Source organism: Gopherus evgoodei, chromosome 6, assembly GCF_007399415.2.
Source record: "Gopherus evgoodei ecotype Sinaloan lineage chromosome 6, rGopEvg1_v1.p, whole genome shotgun sequence".
Taxonomy (NCBI): Eukaryota; Metazoa; Chordata; order Testudines; family Testudinidae; genus Gopherus; species Gopherus evgoodei.
Genome location: NC_044327.1, coordinates 94,905,372 through 94,922,394, shown reverse-complemented (window position 1 = coordinate 94,922,394; position 17,023 = coordinate 94,905,372). Strand labels below are relative to the sequence as shown.

The following is a 17,023-nucleotide window of genomic DNA, read 5'->3' as shown; positions in this document are numbered from 1 at the left end:
CCAAGGGGCCAATGGCTACCCCGTGAGTCATCAGGCCTTGTAAGGACATGTGACGTGCTCATGTGACCCTGGACTCCATCTTGTACCAGTAACTTTCCACAAATTGGACTGTGAGCTTTGGTTGAAACAGAAAATTTACAGGCACATGGCTTGGTATAAAATACTCCTGGGACGATTCCGTTTTGCCTCTTTACTGCTCTGATTCTCTGGACTGTGGATTTACAACTAAAAGGAACATACTGAACTATGGAATGATAATCTTCCAATCTTTTGGAAGTTACTAGAGAAACTTTGCAAGCCAGCAGTCTATAACATCACTGCTATCAAACCTGATATAAGAACATCACAATTATTGTATGTATACGATCTATTAACCATTTTAACTCTCTTCTTCTTTTCTTTTATTAATCTTTAGTTTTTAATTACTAAAGGATTGGTGGCAAAGTGATTATTGGGTAAACTCTGAATTATATATTGACCTGGCTATGTGGCTGATCTCTTGAGATTAGAAGGACCCTATATATGATGAAACTGGTTTTCAGTAACCACTCATCATAGAGTCGTGTCTGGGAGCTGAAGTAAGGGCTGGAATGTCTAAGGAAACTGCATTTTTGACTTCTTGTTAACCAGTATGGTGGGGCAGAAGTTTACTTTTGTTACTGGCTTGGTATAATCTAGTGATAGAATAACTATCAGTTTAGGGTGAGTCTGCCTTCTTTTTCAACAGTTTGTCCTGAATCTGGTATTCTCAGCTGTGACCCACTGGGGCATGATGACAGATGGACTGACTGTCTATCCCTGCTATTCAGCAACATCTGGGACACCGTTGTGTTTTCCTTTTGTCACAAAATTTCTACCTCTGGACAACCTCATACACTGATGTTCTCTTGTATCACTGACAGTTTGAAAGACCATTCATGGAGTTCTGTTGTGACCCTGCTCAGGCGGTTTGCAAGGCTGTTTTCTTTCACTATTAGGTGTAAAACTACAGGTAGGTCTTATATTTAATTTACCATTCCCACAGAGACATTGCTTCCTTACACAGCTACGTGTAATGAACTCTTCCTCCTTGTTTACATAATACATTGACATCGTATTGTCCATAAACACCTAAAATATCTTATGATGATGATAGGCAGAAATGATTTCAGAGCTCAATGTATTGCTTTTAGCTGTAGCAGCCTGATGTGCAATTTCTTTTCCTGGAAAATCCATTGAACACACACTGTCAATTTGTCTAAATGTCCTCCCCAACTTAGGTTGGAAACATCTGATGTGATTGTTGCTGATAAAGCTGGAGCATTGAAAGACATTCCCTTAATTTTTTGAAGGTTATGAGACTCATTAATCTGAGAAAAAAAATGATTCTTTGACATGTGAACAATAAGGCTATGGCTGGCTGAATCCTTATAATGGCTGAAAGTGCCTGACTTTCTGAGAGACCAAATTCCCCCTGTGAAGGGGATCTTTTGAGTGAGTAGTATGATTGACTTCTCTCAATTTATCTTTCATCCCAGCTTCTTGAATAGGGAGTGTGTGTAGGATATGACTCCTAACAGATTTTGTTCTGACAATGTTTTAATTAGCCATAGATCTAGCATCTACATATATGTGAATCCCTTAGGTTTGTAAATGCACTAACACTGCCAAGAGGCATTTTGTAAAAAGTCTGGGGCAGGAGAAAAGCCAAAAGGAAAGATTTTGAATTGAAAATAATCTTTCTCTATTAGGGAACAGAGATATTTGCAATCTGATTGCAATATATGCCCTTCAGGTTGAGAGCTCAAACCAATCTTGTGTTGAGAGGAAATGTTTTATATACATGCCAAATTCAACATGAAATCAGAACTTACTGATGAAGGAATTGAATTCTCTCAGGTCTAATGTAGGTCAAAGACCTCCATCCTTTTTTGGGATTAGGAAGTACCTTGAACAGAAACCCTTTCCTCCGAATTCCCTCAGCTCCACTTCTATTACCCCTGCCTGCACAAGACAGGGAACTTCCCATTTTAACAGGCCCTGATGAGAGGAGTCTCTGAATAGGGATGGGATGAAGGATGGAAGGAGAGGGGCAGTCAGATTGGATGGGGTATCTGCTGTGAATTATTTCTAATATCTATCTACCCATAATTATAGCACTCTGGTTGCAGAAACAACACAGGCACTCACCATATGGGGCAGGTAAAGAATAGTCTAACTTTGGTTTGCAGGTCTGAGACCTTATGTCAAACCTGAGGATGAAGGTCCAGCACAGATGTTGACACTGAGATCTGTTTGTCTTTTACCTGAGGCTTAAACACTTTCCTCCTTTGCTGCCAATGTTATTCAGCAGGATGTTTTTGATGGTAGATGCATCTCTGAGAAAATAAAGACTAGGAAGATGAAGATGCATACTGTTGTCACTGATACCTGACCACAGCTACCTAGTTCTTCTCCTAGATTGCTGATATACTCACAAAAATCTGGGTGCAGATCTAGTGACTGTCACTTCTTCAAGAACCTCATTTTACTGCTAAATACACCATTCCCTTTAAAGGGAAACTCCACTTTAGTGTTTTTCTCTGAAGGTAGTCCATATGATCTATTACATGAATGATTCCTGAGAGAGATGGCTTCTAGGAGAAACATCCAAGGAATCAAAAGTTACTCTTAGACTGTGTTTTGCGACAATCATTAGACATGAGTGCATTGGCTAATTTTCTTGGAACCGCTGAGATTGATTTTGCAAATACCACCATCTTTTCCTAAAGACAGTATTGGTTGCATGCAATTACAGTCTGGTAATCTGACATTCTTACACCCAATGTTTCAGATTAAAATATTTTTTTCCCCTAAAATGTCCATTTTCTTGCTTTCTTTATCAGAAGGTGTAGACTACATCAAGCCACCCTAAGACCTGTGGGATGCAGCTTCAGCCAAATGCAAGTTAAGAACTGAATGACTGTGAAAAAAGAAGGAAAAACCCTCATGCGATAATTGGCAGCTACCTTTTTCAACACTGCCTGAACAGAAGTGGAAATGAACCATATTATTGCTTTTGCCGGCTGCCAGAGCCCATCTAAAACTGGCAGTGTAATTCTATCCTGGGATGGAGAATCAAGAATGTTGAAGATGATGAGAAGTCTCCTCTACTACCACAGAGGGATTTTCAAAGTAGTTGCCATTCTCTTAATGACTTCAGGAAATAATACTGCACCCTCTGATGGGGAACACACAGTTGTAATCCCTACACTCTAACCTGGAGAGGTTTACTTTTCCAGTTCAGGGTTCATTTGTTGGTATTCTTCAGGCACTTGAAGCTCCTCTTCTTCCAAAAGTGTGTCTTTTGTCCAAGGGGAGGCAAAACTCTGCAGGTTGAGGATTGGAATCTACCAGGGTCTCCACAGGACTGATGGGAGGCCACTGAAAGCTTAAAGAAGTGTTTAGACCTTATTGTTTCCTATGTTTTCTCTGTATTGCTTTTAACCTAAAATAAATGTTCTCTGCTTTGAAGAAACTGTTTAGTTTCTTGTAACCACAGGCATACATTGCACATAGCCCTTGGACAGAAAGCAAATATCAGGTGCTGGACTTTAATCACAGTAAAGAAAAAGAGGGATGCAGCCTAAAAACTCAGGCAGAAGGAAGAGGGACCTGGATTCTGGCCCAGAGAGAGGAGATGTCTAGAGGCTTAAAACCTAAGGGTGCATTCCTTGAGCAGGCTTGGAGGGAGGGGAGTCAAAGGTGCAGTTGCCCCAAAAACTGTGACAGTCCCTTCTGCAGAAGTGTCTGCTGCTGCTTCTCTCTGGAAGTATCAAAGGCTGAAGCTAATCTATGTTCACTCATGGATCAGGAGATGTTCTGGAGGGCTTGGTTTCACAGCCTGACGCAGCAGTAGCACTTGAAGTCTATTTTGCTACTCTTTCTGTGCTCTCAGGTGAAAGTACTGCAGACTGAGCACCCTGAGGGAGTGTCCCTTCCTGAGGCATCTTGTATGAGCATCTAAAAGCTGGAAAGACTGCTGGGCAGGAGGCAAATTTCTTAAATACTCAGCGTCTTGAACTTCCAATCCATCATCAGATCCCAATAGCAGAACTAAAGTCTTAACTTCAAATAAATACTCAAAAAAATTAAAATAAACAAATAAATAAAAAGAAATAAAACCCAACACTAAAAGCTAAAATCTACCTTGCAAAAGTAATAGACATTATTCAAGCTAAGAATTTGGGCCAAAGGCCCAAATACAGTTCCTGATCCAGCACCTACAGCAGTTGAAAGGAACGGATGTGGCCAAACCATGCTCCCTTTTATAGCCTCAACTTCAGAATCTTCAAGAGTAGTGAGGGGAAGGGATGGGGACACAAGAGTGCTCCAACAGGTACTGCTATCAAAAAGTTCCACTGTAAAATCAGCACCACTGGTGCATTTTATGGGGGAATATAAAGAGGACAGTAAAAGAAGAACAGATGTTTTCAAATTAGATACAGATTCAGGACAACTAAAGAGAATCTTTCATCTAATTCACTCTGTTCTTAAGCAATTTGGATTTAAAAATACTGTCAACTCATTATTATTAACATCATTGTTTGTATTAAACAAGTTACACTTTGTTTTTCATAAAGTTTCTGTTGCATAATTCTTCACTGTAAAGTTTTAAAATACATTGTGCTTGTTCCAGTATTGTACAAACAGAATAATTAAAAATTTCAAAAATATAACATACTTTATACAACTGAGAAATACCATATTAACATTATTTAGAATAACTGAATTCTACTTAAGGACTAAGTTGAAAAAAATCAAGGGATGACCAAAATCAAAATTATTATTATTATTTTAAAATGTAAATAGGACTCCAAATTATGTCTTTTCATAGTGACAAAGAAAAACTTGCAAGGAGAGGGAGGGAGAAAAAGGGGAATGCTTCATCAATAATCTGTTCCAATCAGAAAAAAGAGTGAGAACTTGCACAAAACCACCCATATGGAGTACTAGGATTTCTTCTACCGTTTCAGCTCAGTCAACAAAACCTCTATGACCATATCTGGCAAGGTTGTTTATATCAGTGGTTCTCAACCTTTCCAGACTATTGTACCCCTTTCAGGAGTCTGATTTGTGTTGTGTACCCCAAGTTTCACCTCATGTTAAAACTATTTGCTTTCAAAATCAGACAAAAATACAAAAATGTCAGAGCATACTATTCCTGAAAATTGGTTTACTTTCTCATTTTTATCATATAATTATAAAATAAATCCGTTGGAATATAAATATTATACTTACATTTCAGTGTATAGTATATAGAGCAATATAAACAAGTCATTCTCTGAATGAAATGTTAGTTTGTATTGACTTAGTGCTTTTTTACGCAGACCGTTGTAAAACTAGGCAAATACCTAGATGAATTGATGTACCGCCTGGAAGACCTCTGCATACCCCCAGCTGTGCGCATAACCCTGGTTGAGAACCACTAGTTTATACATTATTTTCATGCCAGCTAATAGAATAATTATTTGTAAACTGGTGTGCTCTTATAAATGGTAATCTCTTTGAAGCAGGATCCATCTTCATTTTTTATTCGTTTACAGCAATATATTGTCAGTACTTGGTTTTTAGCATACTTTCCATATCATGATTTAGAGTAGACAGTGTCCGGCCCATTATATTTATGTAGAATTAATGACAGCTATTCATGTGAATTTGATGTAATACATGCTCCTTGGTCAACTTAACTTATACTCTTCACTGTATACCACAATAAAAGCTTACTCTCAAAATAAAATGCTTATGTAACATGTTCATTACATTCAAACATAACACTCCATAATATTAATTTTCTTATAATTTATTTGTTGATGTCTTATGATCCAGAAGCAAATACCTACAAAGTCATTTCTAGTTTTCTACTTAGTAATATGTAATATTTGAAACTGAATATATCCTTTTGTCTGACATCCAACATTTTTACTACCCTCATGTATTTCCAGATTATACTATGAAGGTGCCAGTAATGGCTCCATTGTTAAGGCTAAGTTGAATTTTTCACTTCTGACATTATGAAGAGAAGAAAAATATAATATGGTCTTAAAAATCATATTAATTTAATTTGTTACAACAAACATTGATATACATTAATCCTAATTCTAGGAATGTTGCATGGTGTCATTTCAGTTATGGTTGTTTGGGTATCTTCGCTCTGCATTTTCATGCCTTAATATATTTGGATTTATTTTAAGTTTTACCTTAACTGTGAATTTCCTGGGTTTGTAATGTCTGTTTTGGGGTTAATTACAATATCTCTTAGACTGACGAAGCGAGTATTTACTCACAAAAGCTTATGCTCTAATACGTCTGTTAGTCTGTAAGGGGCCACAGGACTCTCTGTCGCTTTTTACAGATCCAGACTAACACGGCTACTCTCTGATACAATGTCTCTAATATTTTCACTTAAATTACTATAGGTATTCTCAACTTCAACTCTCTTAACATAGTTTTTTTCTGAAATTTCAAAGTAAATGAACACAAACATAGCTGAAGAATGCATCTTTATATATATATATATAGTGGTCACCTGATTGAGAATAATTCTGTGTTGTGCTACTTATGAAGCACTTTAAAATACAATCAAGTCTGATTCACTGAAAAAAATTATAGTCAGCTCAGAAACATAAATTTTGCAACAGAGCAATGGCAAACTCTCATTCACATCTTAATGACCTAGGGCAAAATTATTCTCCCGGGTCTGCATTGTGGATAGCTAGCCTGCACATATCTCATAAGTGGAACACCTATCTCATAAGTGGAACACCTAGTAAAGTAAGTGAAGGTGCTGCACAAGGGAGTGTGAATATGCAATAGTGATCATCAGCACTGTGGGTCAGAGAAGTCAGCTTTGACTTTAATCACAAAGCAATTTCTGTGCTTAGATTTCCATTGGAAATATGAAATCGGCATTCATGTTGCCCTGAATGTTAGTGTAACCTTTCTTTCCACCTCCATTTATTCAATTCTACTTATGCTTTTGTTAAAATCTGTGAAATGTTACTGCCTTCCCTTTCCTTGAATATTTTAATGTGATACTAATGATTGTAGTATCTTATAATTCTAAAGTTTAAACTATATTTTCCATATATCACAAGATATTAATCTTATTTCACATCACAGAAACCAGAATTGTTTTTCTATCCTCATGTTTATGACATTTAAGTCTATTTGGACAATTAATCATTAAAGCTAAAGTCCCAATGAAGTTTTTTTTTAGTTAACGTAAGTTGTGAGTTTTTACAACTACAATATAACATGAGGTAGACACAAAACATAATAAAGGAAATACCATTTCTTGAACTCCAAAAGAAATATAGAAATGAATATATTGTTATTTAATGATTGTTTTATATGATTTTTCCAGTTAATTCAGTGCCTCTTTAAGGTGAAGTGATTATTCTATATGCAACAGGGCAAGAAACTATTGCTTGGGCTAAGTGGAACACTGGAATTCCAGTGGAGACTGTCTTAAAATGGCCTTATGGACTCTCATTCGTTGGGCTGACCTTAGGGGCCAACTGTCTCTTAGCAGAGTTTCTCTTTCACACATGGATCATGTAAACCATCACATACTGCTGAGCCAGTCATTCTGGTAACAGAACTTCAAATATCACGCATAGGTCTGATATGGTCTTTCAGCCCTCCCGTGATGGAGGACATGCGCTTTCATTCATAATTAGGTGCCAACCCATCCATCATGGACTGCAAAGGACAGGTTTATTGGAGACCCAAGTGCCAGTTGGTGGTAGTTGGTGCTTGATGTGGTTTGGGATGTGATATGCATGCCCCTATTCTTTTCGGTTGGAGTCTTCTATGCCATTTGTAACTCCATTCCCGTCATTACTTGCACATGCCTCCAACCAGCTTAAATTAACTGCTTTTTTTTTTGTTGCAGTTTTTACACTTTCCTTGGATGAGAAATGGATTTCCATAATTTAGTGCACTCTAGGGAACCTCTGAGTACCAAAGTTAAGGACCCATCATGCAGATGGGATTAGGAGGAACAGGAATATAGTCCCACTGCTTCTGAAGAATTGATAACAACTTGCTAAAATTCAGGAAAATGTCTCTAGGAGGACTGTTAGGGACAATGGATCAACATTACTTGCCCATCAAACGGTATGTCTACAGTGCAATTAAACACACACGGTTGGCCTCTGCCAGTTGACTCAGGCTCACGGGGCTTGGGCTAAGGGGTTGTTTAATTGTGTTGTAGACATTCCAGCTCAGGCTGCAGCCTGTGCTCTGGGACCCTCCCACCGTACAGAGTCATAGAGCCTGGGCACCTGACCAAGCCCAAATGTCTACACCACAGTTAAACCATCTCTTAGCCTGAGCCCCACGAGCCCAAGTCAGCAGCGGGTTTTTAATTGCAGTGTAGCCATACCCAAAGAGGCAGCATAGGTAAGTAGACCATTTGCCTACCACGAATATAGAGTGAAGAGCAGTCCCACAGCTTCAGCTAACACCCCAAGCACATCCTAGTGGTATTAGCTATTTCAAAACTGAGTGTGCATTAGCTGTTTTAAGTTCCATCTCCAAGAAATTCATCAATACATGTTCTCTCTTTCTCTCTCTCATTCCCTCCTTGCCCTCAGCAAGATGCGGCTGCTGATATCCCACCTCCCTCTCCACCCACTCAAATCTCACTTTTTTTTCCACATCTATCCAGCCGTTTTCTTTTCCCTATTCTTTGACTTGGATACCTGGCTATCTTCTCTGATACTAACCTAGCACTCTTATCCTTGGGGTTGCCAAATTCCACATTAATAATCTAGTTTATCTGCCTCTCATTTCCTCTCCTTCACTTTCTCCAGCTCTCGACCAATCGGTCCATCAATTACCTTAACTGTTCTTTTGATCTTGTCTTCTCTTAACGTTTCTGTCTTCTTATCTTGTCTTCCAAACTTTGATTCCCTGTTCTCTGTTTACCACCTTATTTCCTTTAAAATGACTCGTTCTCTCTCTCCTCCAATCATTCACTCCTTTTGAGTATAACACTGCAACTGAGGGGTGTAATTCCCAGCTCAGGTAGACATACATATGCCAGCTCTGATCCAGCAAGCACACTAAAACAGCAGTGCAGCCACAGCAGGTAGGGCTGGCCTTCCGACTTCATTTCTAGGGTCTCAGACAGGCCTGTACTTGAGCAACTAGCCCAAGCCACTACCCATACCACCAGGGCCACACTCCTATTTTTAGCAAGCTAGCTACTCCTGGGGGAATTCTGCGCCCCTGCGGGGAAGCATAATTCATAGCTTCTGCAGATTTCTTGGCTCCCCCACAGAAAAATGGGGGAGCAAAGAAATCTGTGGGAACACACACCCCTTCCCTGGCAGCCCAGGCATGACTTTTGGGAGCAGCCGGCAGCAGAGAGCAGATCACTGGGGGGATGAGGGGGGAGGCTGTGTGTGCATCCATGGAGAGATGTTAAGGGGGTGGAGCTGGGCGTGTGTCTGCTTGTGAACAAGTGAGAGAGACTCACTCTGTCCCTGTCACTTGCTATTACTGCATTGCAGGCTTGGAGGTGCAGGGCTGTGTGAAACAGACTCCGTCCCTGAGGCAGAGCAGAAACATAACAACTAAGCAGGCAGGCTGCTAACCTATTGTTAGTTAATTGTTCCCATTCTTAGTCAACTAAGGCTCCTTTATCTTGCCAAAGTGGTGTAAAGGAGCCTTATTGTAAATGACAGTAAGGGAATCATCAGCTAGGAAGGTCTTTGTGCTTTCTTGCTTTTTTCCTGTGCCAGAGAAGCACAATGGGGTTAGATTACTGCTCAGGATATATTTTACTTATCCATTTAAAAAAAAATGCAGGACAATGATTAGAAAACTGTATGACTTTCGTGTGTGAAAGTCTGAGCAATTTAAAGCGACATTCTACTTTACAGAACACCAAACAACGAAATAAAAGTAATGTAATTTAAATGAAAATCCAGGATTATAACTGGAATGCAAGGCATTGTGTACCAAGTATTTGTAACTTAACTTTCATGTGTTTAGGAAATACTGAACAGTTATTGTGATTTTTTTTCAGTATGGTAGTTTAAAGAAATTACCAAAATAAGTGAAACTGGTGTGATTATATTGTATTATTTTGACAAATAAAATATGCATAATTTTGCAAAATTTTGCATTTTTGGTGCAGAATTTTGGATTTTTTGGAGCAGAATTCCCCCAGAGGTAATGTTAGCTCAATCGCAACTAGTGCATGTACATCCACCAGAGCTGGGAATTATACCTCCTCGCTGCAGTGTAGATGTATCTTTTGTGACCTCATCTCCATCAATCCACTGATTTCACTGCTACTCTCAGCTCCCTCCTATATTCCCTTCTGCTGATTCCCTTAATCCCAACTTCTCTTCCACACTTGTTTCCTTTCTTTTTCCCAGTAGTCCAATACTCTCACTCTCTTCTCATATCCATTTCCTCCACTTCTGCTCCTGAGCTACTGAAAGACTTTGTATAAAATCTAGAAACCATCCAAATATCTTCCACTACACATTCATCTTCTCTTCCTTCTGCTCCATTATCTTTCTCACTCTATGTCAATGACTCCCCAATCTACCTCTCTACGCTAGACCTTTCCTCTTCTGTACAGTCTCACATCTCTGGCTTTACAACATCTGACATTAGATGTGCAACAGGCAACTCAAATTCAACATGACAAATACTGAATTTTGCTTCCCTTGTGATGAAAGGGAGGGACATGTTAGCCATGCTGCATTTATGTTACCCAGGAAAGAAAAACAAATCCCTTCCAATCTCCATGTAGTCTATGTCCATAGTAAAGAATCTATGTTTGGCTTTCAGGATTCCAGAATTATCAACACAGGGGTGTTTCTAATGGGGTTTGGTAGGAACTGGTGCTAGGCTCACACTGTTCAACATTTTCATCAATCATCTGGAAGTAAATATAAAATCATAGGTGATAATTTGCAGATGACACAAAGATTGGTGGAGTGATAAATAATGATCAAGATAGGACAGTCGTACAGAGCAATCCGTATTGCTTGGTAAACTGGGCCCATTAAAACAAAATGCATTTTATTACAGTAAAATGGAAACTTAGACATTTAGGAACAAGAAACGCAGGTCATATCTACGTAACAGGGGACTGTATCCTGGGAAAGGAGCGATTCTGAAAAAGTGGAGAGGTTGCACAAAAATGATTAGAGGGTTGGAAAAAATGCATTACAGTGAGAAACATAAAGAGCTCTGTTTAGTTTATCAAACAGAAAATTGAGAGGTGACATTGATTACAGTATACAAGTACCTTCATGGGGAGAAAATACCAGATACTAAAGGAATCTTTAATCTAGCAGACACAAGCATAGCAAGGACAATGGCTAGAAACTGAAACCAGAAAAATTCAAATTAGAAATTAGGCACGTACTTTCAGGGACATCCCTACCTATTCCAGGGCCCTACGCAGCGCCCCCCCCCCATCTTGGGGGGGGCACGACAGGCCTCTGCAGGGGTAGGGGAGGCTGGCTGGGGGGGGCCAGGTGCCTGCATTCCCACCGCCAATGAGTGCAGGCTTGGCCCTGCTGCAGTCCTCAGGGGTGGGAAGAGGCAGGGCTCTGGCAGAGCAGGGGCAGAGCAAGGCAGAACAGGGCAAGGGCTTTGGGGAAGGGGTGGAGTGGGGGCGGGGCTGGGACAGAGTGAGGTGGGAAGAGGTGGGGCAAGGGCTGGAGCAGTATGCAGCTGTGCAGGGCACCAGGAAATTTGGTGCCCCAAGTTTTCTGGTGCCCTACGCAGCTGTGTGCTTTGCATATGGGTAAGGACGGCCCTGCATACTTTTCACAGTAAGGGTGATTAACTACTGGAACAACTACCAAGGGCGGTAGTGGATTTTCCATCTCTTGACGTTTTCAGATCAAGAATGAATACCCTTCTGGAAGACATGCTTTAGCAAACCACAAGTTATTGGACTCAGTACAGGGAGCAATATATGGGTGAAATTTAATGGCCTATAATATGCAGGATGTCAGATTAGAAGATCTACTGGTCCCTTCTCACCATAAACTCTATGAATCTATGAAACCTGTTGAGTCATACTTCTTTCAATGATATCTTAGAAGTCATATTTCAGAGAAAGTATGTACAAGTCAGCAAAATATGTACAGTTACATTACAATTTCCATATAAACATAGCAGTTTATTTGCTATTCTCTCTTCTCCTCAGTCCCACAGTTTTCACAACTTCTGTATGCCATGGCTACTATATAACTAATAAAAACACGGTATTTCAGAGTGAATTCTTTCCTTTTTAATTTAATTCAGATTTTTGGGTATATTATGTACTCAGTCTAGACATGTCACTTAAATGTATTATATGCTTCAATTTTCCATTTAATAAGGAAGCCAGTTCCCAATTTCCCACATAGTTATGAATAGTACAGTGATCATCATGGCACAATCAAAGAAAACAGTTAAGAATGTTCTTTGATATAGTTAGCTTACGCAAGCAAGCAAGTACCCTCAAGCACACTCAGTACCAAGCTCTATCCAGTTTGAAAATAAGGAGAAATAGGTGGAGAGGAAATTTGCACTCTTATAATTTAGTCACAAAACTTTTTGGGTGAAAGGTAGGATGATGGCTAGATGGCTCAAAATATTAGAACAGATGCCACTAACTACTGTTTATAGACCAACTTTTTTCTCTATACATTCCTCCTGGACTTCATTGTAACTAGCTTTTACAACTAAAGGCAAGCTGTGCTGCATTGTGCAGTCACTCCATGCATTAAACAGTGATTCTCAAATGCGGCCACTGTGGCTGCATGTGGCCATCAGGGACTTTTCTTGTGGCCACAGCCTCTAGGGTTTAATTCGTCCCTAGGCTTGCCAGGGCTGTGTAAGTCTGCTGTGAAAAGTAAGACTTGTATGTTTGTTAATATCACTTTTCACAATAGACATACTAGCTAGCAATAAATAAATTGCAATGATTTGGAGGTGTATATGTGCATATTTATTTGTTTTTCCTAAAGCTAATTAAGTATTTTAGGGAAAAGTGTTGAGACCAGCCACCACTAAGAGTTGGTGGCCGCACTCTGAGGCCACCAAAAATTTTGTCATGAGAACTCTTGCATTAGAAAACAGGGGAAAATGAAATTGGTGTTCACACACTTCTCAACACAAAGTTTGACAAACTCAGTCCATACTGGAGTATGAGGTGGGAACCTCCAGTAAGGTCCAATTCAGAGTTTTTTAAAAGAGACATTAAGTATAAAGAAAGGAGACAGTACCAAAAATGTATGAGTATGGGTAGTAGCAAACATAGCTGCAGTTCAAAGAAAAAAAGATGCTGTGACCACAGGACATGCAGGATGGCTGCATTATTGTTCCCAGAGTCTAATCCATAATCAAACCATATGCAGAAATCACTGTCATCACACCAGAATCTCACACCACCATAGATATGAATGATTTACCATTTAAATTTACACTTCTGTAAATAACTTCTCTAAAACCTATATCCACATGATTTAACAGCACTACAATACATAATGTATGTATGTAGACGTATCACCTGAAGATCGTTTCCTATGTGAACAGAGTACACTAAGTTCACAGTAGGGTTGTATAAAATTATAAAAGATGTTAATGAGCAAGAATTCCAGGGCTTTCAGTGAATCATAGAAGTTATTCCCTCATGAGTGGAAATATATTTTCCTTTACTCTATCACTTATGTAAATAATTACAGAAAGAGAAGGAAAGATATAAAGAGAGAATGAACTACATGTGTTTTAAATTAGTTTTTCTTACTTTTGATTCAGTTTTAAACAATTGTTTTTTGGATTTGTAAAAAATGATCTATCTCAGTGTAAATGCCTGTAAAAATCAGCCTTTTTTCACAGATAAAATAAATGAGGTAATACTTGCCTAACAATTATCTTGCATGATAGGTGGGCTGGAATAAGTATGTACTTCCAATTGCTGATTCTGTTCAGTAGATTGATAGTTTCCATTTTAGTTTGTATGGGAACTTTTAGCTGTTGCATCAGTTAATGACTGGAAAAACATGTCATCCATAACTCAGCATTGGTCAACCCATGTAAACAAGGAAGGAGACCTGATGAATCATAATAGGAGGTGCCTAGTCATTTTATATTCATCAGAGGTTACTGGTGATGCTTGTTTTTGAATGCAGACCTGAAACATTCCAAGATCAGTCTTTAATCAAATGTTATTGTTGTCCCAAAACATCATGTTCTTTCAAAATGATATATGGGTGTTTTGAAAGTGCAAGTGATGTTATGACTATTGTGCATACTTCATGGTTAGTTCACTACTACAGCTGTACCAACAGTAAAAATAAAAATATTGTTTTAATCATAAAAACAGAAGAATGGCCACACTGGGTCAGACCATCTAGCCCAATATCCTGTCTTTCAGTAGTGGCCAGTGCCAGATGCTTCAGAGGGAATGAACAGAACACGATAATTATTGAGTGATCCAATCACTGTCATCTAGTCTCAGCTTCTGGCAGTCAGAGAGTTAGGGACACCTGATCATGGGGTTGTATCCCTGACCATTTTGGGTAATAACCATAGATGGACCTAGCATCCATGAACTTATCTGATTACTTTTTGAATCCAGTTATACTTTTGGCCTTCACATCCCTAGGCAGAGTTGCACAGGTTGACTCTGTATTGTGTGAAGAAGTACTTCCTTATGTTTGTTTTAAATATGATGCCTATTAATTTCATTGGGGACCCCTGGTTGTTGGATTATATGAAGGGGTAAATAACACTTCCTTATTCACTTTTTCCACATAATTCATGATTTTATAAACCTCTATCATATCCCCAGTCACTCATCTCTTTTCTAAACTGAACAGTCCGCATCTTCTAAACCTCTCCTCATATGGAAGCTGTTCAATACCTCTAATCATTTTTGTTGCCTTCCCTGCACCGTTTTCAATTCTAATATATCTTTTTTGAGCTGGGGTGACCAGAATTGCACACAGTATTCAAGGTGTGGTGTACCATGGATTTATATAGTGGCATTATGATATTTTCTGTCTTATTATCAATCCCTTTCTGAATGGCTCCAAAAATTGATAGCTTTTTTGACTGCCACAGCACATTGAGTGAATATTTTCAGACAGCTATCAACAATGACTCCAAGATCTCTTTCTTGAGTGGCAACAGCTAATTTAGACTCTATCATTTTATATAAATAGTTGGGATTATGTTTTCCAATGTGCATTACTTTGCATTTATCAACATTGAATTTCATCTGCCATTTTGTTACCCGGATACCCAGTTTAGTGACTTTGTAACTCTTCACAGTCAGCTTTAGGCTCAACTATTTTGAGTAATTTTGTGTCAGTTACCAAATTTGCCATCTCACTGCTCACCTCTTTTTCCAGATCATTTATGAATATGTTGAACAGCACTGGTCCCAGTACAGATCAAATTGGAGTTAATTATGATTTAAAAAAATGAAAATAATATGAGAAATAATAATCTTTACCTTTTAACTGCTTTTGATCCACTAAGAGAGGTAGACAAAGGAAAGAGGGAAAAAAGACAATACCAATACCAAAACCAAATCTTAAAAATATATATATGAAAGAAGGTAGGCAATTAATGAGCCCAGCATCAGAATCATATTAAATTGGGATCTGAAGCAGAAGGGTAAGAAATACAGACTTAATTCTAAAGTAGAAGTTCTTGATAAAATACACCAAATAAAATGTATCACCACTCATCATGGATAATGTTATCTACAGCAACCACAGGCACTAGAAAAGAGATGGTACAGCCAAAACATAAGAGATTGTGATAGTAATGATTACATTGTTATTTCAAAGGTGGTATAATCAAATTTATTATATATATTTTTAAACTCACTCACTTGTGACCAATCTCATGTGCAATGGTAAAAGCTGAACCTAGGCCAATGTCTTCATTAATGCTGCAGCTCCTTTCAGGCTCACACATTCCAGACACAGAGGCCAAGCCTGAATAAACAGAAGGAGACACAAAGGGTCATGCCAAGGTGTTCAAGTTTTAAAAGCCCTAGTTATAAATGGCTGGATTCTTTTTAATAACCTCCACACACAGAAGGAGCAGTTGGCAAAAGGTTAACTTTCTAGTCATTTTCAAAATCACTGGGGGGAATTTCTCTTTGCCGGCTAGACATTAATATTTTTTGAACTACAGTCAGTGCTGGAAAATGTCTAGACTAGGGGTTAGATTTATAAATTTTACTTCTGGTAACTTGGGACCACCTAGTAACTTGAGCCAGGAGAGAGAATTCAAGAAAGCATTTTTATTTTAACATTCTTGAGGCAGAAAGTAAAATGTATCCACATTATTTTTCTAAAGAGATCTGTTTAAGCTTAGTGGGTTCCTAAAAACATACAAGAAACTTTTTTAGCTACAAAAAGCCCCAAGGGGTACTTTTTTTTTTGTATAAAAATAAAACTGAATGCATCAAAAAGGAAAGGAGACGTTAATAAAAAACATTCACTTAAACACGGAAGGCTTTTCCATTTATCATTGTATTATAAGTGCTTTTAAAAGATTTCTTAACAGGAAGAAAGCTACTGGCACTTACAGAACATAGCTCTGCTGTGCCATGCACACTCTTCAGCATTAGAACATCACATAGAATATATACTGTGGCAGAACTACTTTGCTGTCACTGCTGATGGAATCTAACCAGCAGCCTTACCTAAGATATTCTTTCCTGTGGTCTTTTATCTGGAAGAAGCATTAACAGCCTCTCCAAGGGAATCACCTGCCCTGCGAAATACAGTACTCCAAAAGAGTGACTGGAAAAATAATTACTTTGCCAGGGAAGGCAAGTTGTTACCTTTTATGAGAAAATGGTGCTAAATCATGCCCTTCTGCCTAAAATAAGTAGGAATGAGATGACTAGTAACCACTGGAAAGAGAGGATGAGGTGACTGGGGAGAAAAGATTAGTGATGAAAGAATTAAGAAAAACATATAACAAGTTTTTGCAGTCTACTATCTGTTGCCAG

General features: G+C 38.6%; 1 protein-coding gene across 1 annotated transcript in view; it reads right to left on the bottom strand.

Moving 5' to 3' along the window:
- ADAMTS6 (ADAM metallopeptidase with thrombospondin type 1 motif 6) overlaps positions 1–17,023 on the bottom strand; it is a 309,713-nt gene that overhangs the window by 166,024 nt on the left and 126,666 nt on the right. The window contains exon 9 of the mRNA XM_030567610.1: positions 15,890–15,995. Within this exon, the coding sequence (XP_030423470.1) occupies positions 15,890–15,995 (106 nt within the window). The remainder of the gene's footprint in view (positions 1–15,889; positions 15,996–17,023) is intronic.